Source organism: Austrofundulus limnaeus, unplaced genomic scaffold, assembly GCF_001266775.1.
Source record: "Austrofundulus limnaeus strain Quisiro unplaced genomic scaffold, Austrofundulus_limnaeus-1.0 Scaffold680, whole genome shotgun sequence".
Taxonomy (NCBI): domain Eukaryota; kingdom Metazoa; phylum Chordata; class Actinopteri; order Cyprinodontiformes; family Rivulidae; genus Austrofundulus; species Austrofundulus limnaeus.
The window spans coordinates 98209-104732 of NW_013953082.1; the positions used below are offsets into that span (position 1 = coordinate 98209).

At 41.8% G+C, this 6524-nt stretch overlaps 1 protein-coding gene across 1 annotated transcript in view; it reads right to left on the minus strand.

Moving 5' to 3' along the window:
- The window catches only part of LOC106531820 (cytohesin-3), a gene marked incomplete at its 3' end in the record, with an annotated part of 54613 nt that overhangs the window by 9708 nt on the left and 38381 nt on the right, over positions 1–6524 (minus strand). The window contains 2 exon segments of the mRNA XM_014027747.1: positions 4677–4788; positions 4942–5090. Of these exon segments, the coding sequence (XP_013883201.1) occupies positions 4677–4788; positions 4942–5090 (261 nt within the window).

Below are 6524 nucleotides of genomic sequence, written 5' to 3' on the forward strand. Positions count from 1 at the left end.
GGCTCACTTGTTAGATTAGTCGCTCCGTTCCTGCTCCCACCGCCACGCGTCCAGGCCAGCAAGTCCACCCCAGGCGCTCCGTCCAAACACGAGGGACAATCCAAGGGCCGAGGGACTCCATCCACATCCRCCACTCYACYGAGACACGCCGCAACAGCAGCAAGCCGGAGAAACCAGCCCAACCGGCAAGGTAGATGATATTTACCAAAGTTAGGATAACTTATGCTCGATGCTTGTATACACACCATAAGATGCTTGTGTGCTGTTGTTTTTCGAAAATGATGTCCGTCATTTGCGTCTTTGATCTTCCGTTTATGTAGCATACAGAGTAACAGCAACACTAAAGCTGAGGAAAACTTGGTCAAAAACAGACCTGCAGATACCTGTAAAGCCAAATGGGATGTATTTTCCTGCAGCGATACTGCACAGCTACATACTGTACATCTGCCGCCACCGCCGCCATCTTCTGCGGTACAGGGAAACACCGTGTATGAGCTTAAGTGTCATCCCATTCCTAATCTATAGGGTTCAGTATAATGTTGGTCCATCCTTTGCAGTTAGAACAGCTTCAACTCTTCTGGGAAGGCTGTCCACAAGGTTTATTGTGTTTATGGGGATTTTTGACCATTCTTCCAGAAGCATATTTGTGAGGTCACATACTGATGTTGGACAGAAGGCCTGGCTCTCAGTCTCCACTCTAATTCATCCCAAAGGTGTTCTATCAGGTTGAGGTCAGGAATCTGTGCAGATAAGTCAAGTTCATCCACACCAGTCTCTGCCATCCATGTCTTTATGGACCTTACTTTGTGCGCTAGTGCACAGCCATTTGGATGGGTGAGCAAATACTTTTGGCAATATACAGTTTTTTTTTAATAAATGGATCCACAAGATCCATCTCCCATCAAAGAGCCAAATATCCCATCTCTAAGGTTGTATTCACACCTGATAGTCCGGTAGACTCGGTTCGATTGGGGACCAAAACTGCAAGCTTTGTTTACATTTTATGTTGGTGTGGTTTGAATTCTCACTGCACTTTCTCAACCGAACTAAACCCTGTAAACAACCTGTTCCCGCCCTCACCTGTGGGGGCGCTGCACAAAAGAACCACTAAAGGAATCAAMATGAAAACCTCAGAAGAAGACATGGAGCGCAACTTCCTTCTTCACAAAATGTGAACAAACGATGGTAACGTTATATTTTAGTGGTTATAGGGATTATTTTTTGTTTTTGGCAAATGTGCTAAACAAATAGTCTTCAACAATGAGCTCAGCATGAGAGGAAGATGAGGCAGAACCACGGAGAATATTGTTTTGCACACAAGGCGGCTGAGGAAGCTCAGTGTTAATCGAGTAGGAGTGCGTCTAGCTCCACAGTCATGATGTCCACCTTATACAGTCGTCCAGCGAGGTGTTTACACCACATAAGTAAATTTAATACTGTTATTACTCAGAATGTCATGTGGTATAGTCCGCTTCCTGCTTTTGGAGCGGTCTCTGGTCCGCTTAGCGTTCACACATGCAATCGAACCACACCAGAGTTCGTTTCAATTGAACCGAGACCTAGGTTTTCAGGCGGACCAGAGTTCGCTTTTTTGATCCGAATCAGAGTTTGATTACTAATTCACACCTCCACAAACTAACTGGACTTTCCAGGCAAACAAACTAGAGTTCGATTAAATCAGACTAAACAGTGTGTGAATACGCTGTAAGGCTAATGACTAGTCAAACCAGAGCTCCGTTTGTTTCACTTTCCAGGCTTATAGAACTACTCTCCCAGAAATGTTATACAGGTGTGAAATCACACTACACTGGCTAATAATAAATCTCTACATTTGAGCATTAGCTTGTTCAGTTTGTTGCAGAAACAACATGAAAGGAGCACCAGATTGGTTAGCCATCAGCCCAGACTGGAAGAYGACCTTTATCTTAACTCTGTGCTCTATGACTGATGTCACAGCTCATTAGTTCCAAACTACTGATAACTACTTGACAGAACAGAACTTCCACTATTCCTTTACGGGCAAATAGTGAGCAGCACAGTGGTTTGATGATAGTTATCCCTACTGGGGGTGTTTTTTGGAATAAGAACCCTGTGTGCACCAACAGACCAGGCCTGTRCATCATTCAACCCCCTCCAGAGCCACAAGAGGAATGCAGTCAGTCCTCATGCAGATCAAAGACCTCCAGCTTGACTTGCTTGTGCAGGCGATAACCCCCACCAGCTCACAGCGCTAATGAACATTTGTCCTCTTACAGCTCTGATACAAGAAGCCAGTTTTATGAGGTGGCTAGTGTGTTAAAGGGGGCCCAGTGCGCTGAAGAGATAATGCCAGCCAATGCCAGTGCAAGGACAGTCTGTGATGATCTGGGAGGAAGGAGGAGGAGGACGGAGTGTTACCTACCTCCTGAGACAAAGAGTTAAGAGRGAACAGCCATTACAGAGCAGGATTAAAGGATACAACAAAGGGTGAGAGAAAAGGTGAGAAGCAAAAGAAAAATAAATCACATAAAGTTTCAGGAAAAAAAACACTAAGATCACCATGACAAAGAGGTGGAAAGAGAAGATGAGTCGCTATATGAACTTATAATGAGAGGAGAGGGTGGACTAACAAATACAATTGTTAGCTGTTTCACAAATAATCTGGCAGCCAAGATGGAAGTAGAYAATTTTGAGAGCAAAAATGAGATTTTAAATGTGATTTAAATGTTACCACTATAATTAAAGCTATAAAACATAGAAAACAGATTTAGTTTAAGTGAACTCTAGCTTGAAATTGAGCAATTTCCAACCTGCAGATAGATCGTGACATTTTCACGAAAGCAACTTTACATCAATGTTAACACCCAGCTGTTAATAAAACCAAATTTACACATTGGGTTCCTGGTAAACATGATATAATCCAGATGATAGAGTAGGCTCAGTGAAAGCTTAAGCCTGTATCTCACTGAGCTGTAACTGTTGGTGACTTGTTAGAAACACACAACTGTGAGAGAATACAAAAATTTTCACTCRGACATACCGTGTAAATGTTGTYTTCAGTGGTGGGCAGCACTAATCTAAAAATTAGTTCCACTAGCCCTAAAACATTAACTCAAATATTTAGGTTCCCTAATTCTAGAGCACTAACACACTGAAATTTTAGCAAAAACTAATTCTAAAGCACTAAAATAACCCAATCAACCCATGAACAACATGAGTCACATGTTGCCATGTTGCTCTCTTAAGACTTATCTTTGATATTCCACAGCTGTATTTCAGTTCATATATTGTCAGTATATTGTCACCTGGTGGATAACTGACACATATGAACCAAATGTGCGACAGCTTTCACCGTCAGCTGTTAACATTAACGTTGATCAATAACATTTATAGACCTCAGTTAGTGCTTCTAAATTTAGTCTATAAATTTGCAAGTGCTAACACACTAATAAATTCTAAAATTAGCAAAAGCCCCAAAGCACTAATTAGAAAATTAATTCCCCTATTAGTGCTTTAGGGGCACTGTGCCCACCACTGGTTRTTTTAAACACTGTATACTGTGGCTTCATGTCTTAGTTTAGTCGCATATAGGTTGCCAACCCCACCCAAAATTGTCTCACATTTTTCATACTTTACAACTCACTGAAACTAAATTGAGAACGGTTCAAGTAGGGTTCCAGACACCTCCAAGAACTCAGTGACCATTTATTTTATTATTTTCAACAACAAAAAAAGTTTTGCAAGTTTTTTTTTGCAACTCAAGCAAAGAAATCAAGAAGTCGCGCTAGAGTTTCGAAACTCCCTCAACATTTTTTCTCCACTAGACACAACCCAGGCTTTAGTTTCATTCAGAATATAACATACACTCATCATATCGTACATGAACATCATGACAATGTCAGGCTCTTCAAGGACTTTTCTAGACTGGAATAACTACATAACGAACAACTGTTTTAAAAAGTCAAAAGCYAACTATAAATATCCCATTTAGGTTGATTTGTGCTGAATAATCTAAACTGTCATGAGTTGTCATGGTCATCTGATTTCCCTTAACTTCCTGTTAGCAGTAATAACTGGCTGCAGCTGGCAGTCATGACCCTGGTCTGAGAGGAAACTAGTTCATGAGGCCAGGAACAACCCAGGAACCACCAAGGCACGACAATGTTGAAGCTTAAAGTTGTTTTACCGAATCCCAAACTGAGATGTCCAAGACCAAAGCTGACATTTGCAGGCCACTATGGGACTATAGAAAATAAAAATTAAAACTTTGTACAAGAACACTTTACTAGGCATTAAGCATGGTGACAGTAGCATCATGATCTGGGATTGAAGAATGAATAGCTCAAATGATCAGCAAGTTGGAAGAAAACTGGACATGACTGAATATTCCAACAGGACAATGATCTCAATCTCACMCCAAAACTAATATGGGTCTGCATAAACCAGACAAAAAAATAATGTTTTGGAAAAGATTGTGATATAAAAAGTGAAATATTGAACACTTGCATCAAGTTTTTAAAAAACAGTTAAGTAATTTTTTTTAGCCAGTATTACTACTGACTTCCAGCATGGCCAACTGAAAACCTATTGTTAACACAAATATTAGTTCATCAGAAAACATAGGAAATCCTACTACTACTATGTTGAGGCTCTGCTAGCTGAACCTGGGCCACGCTTGTAATCATGAATGCACATACCAAGCTTTAAGAGCCAGCCCTCTCTGTCGGGGTTGAAAAACGTGTGTGTCAGATCATTGCCGTCGTCCTCCGGGATTTTGAAGGGCTCATTTTTGATGCTGTCGTAAAGGTTCTGCAGACAGTGAGGGTAGTGGGGGGTAGGGAAACAATGAATCAAAACTGGGAAACAGGAGAGGACACGGCTCATTTGTGTCGGGTACGCGGGACACACAAGCATCACAGATTATACCGGTCGTCACACACGCAGACGCAGACAAATCCTCACCCTGAGAAGCTCCTCTGGCAGATCACCTCCTCCGTTGATGCCCCTGTTCATGGAGATAAAGCGCTCGACGGGGGGTTTGTCTCTGACGTTAGGGTTGTGTAGACTGGTGTTCAGCATGATGATCGCGAAGGACAAAACATAGCATGTATCTGGAAATGGGGGGAAATGAAAATGCTTAATAAAACATCCTGAAATCGAGAACTGATTTACATTTTACTTTTCCAAAAATAAATTAGGACGTCATCAACATACAGAGATACATTTATGCTCTTTATGATCGTTTCAGCACCTGCACATAGTTATTTGTTTAACTGTCAATCTAAAATTTACATCTGATTCTCCAAATTACAGACTTAACTCTCAAAGTGGATTTTGTCAGAAACTAGTCAGACAAAGGAGGGATGACAAGCAGAACTGCCACGCACCTCTCTTTCTGCTAGTACTTTATTTCATCTAAATTTTATTTATTAACTTTAGCCATTTATTTAAAAATGTGTGAGAAAATTATGGTAGTCTATGTGTGGACATGTTTTTGCTACATCACGGGAACCAGTTTCCAGAAAAACACAGCCTTGTGGGGACACAGTGCTCCTCGAGGGAACCAAAGTCCAGATGCTGATTTTGGAGGCTTAGGTTTGGGACCAAGGTGTGAATTGGATTTAGGCTAGATTTAGGGTCAGGTATGTACTGGGGTGGGTAGGTTTAGGGTCAGGTATGTACTGGGGTGGTTAGGATTAGGGTCAGGTATGTACTGGGGTGGTTAGGTTTAGGGTCAGGTATGTACTGGGGTGGNTATGTACTGGGGTGGTTAGGTTTAGGGTCAGGTATGTACTGGGGTGGTTAGGTTTAGGGTCACATATGTACTGGCGTGGTTAGGTTTAGGGTCAGATTTGTACTGGGGTGGTTAGGTTTAGGGTAAAGGGTCAGAATTAGGCTATAAAAATGACCAGAAAATGAATGGAAGTCAATGCAATGTAGGTATGTGTTTGTGTACGCAGGAAGGTATTCCCTACTATGTGAGAACCATTTTTGTCATACACACCTACTTATGGGGCACTAAGCCTAGTCCCCATGGGGGACTAGACTGTTGGTGGGTCAGGGGTTATGGTTAGGACTAAAGATGTGAATTGAGTTTAGGTTATATTTAGGGTTAAGTGTACCTGTAAGGTTAGGTTTAGGTAAAGGATCAGGGTTAAGGGCTCGACACACGGGGAGCGACAAACTACAGCGATTAACGGCTGTCATCGCAGTCAGGGTGAAACCAGACACACAGTACGCGATAGCGATTGCAGCGTTGCGAATCGCGCTCTCAGGTCGCTTGTCTTCACAAAATTTGATTGGTTCTTGACTCTGAAGGCGGGTGTGCATTACGGACATGTAAACTAAACAAATCTTGCGATGCTAATGATATTGAAAAACAAACACACATCAAGATACAGTTTTATGAAGAAAACCTTACCATAAACTTCACCTTGGTGCCAATAAATTCCCACAAAGCTTTTTAGTAATCACTTGGTGAAAGTGTTAGCTAACGGCAGTGTGTAGCATACTCTCCTCTCATTGGTCAGTCAATGAAACCCTCG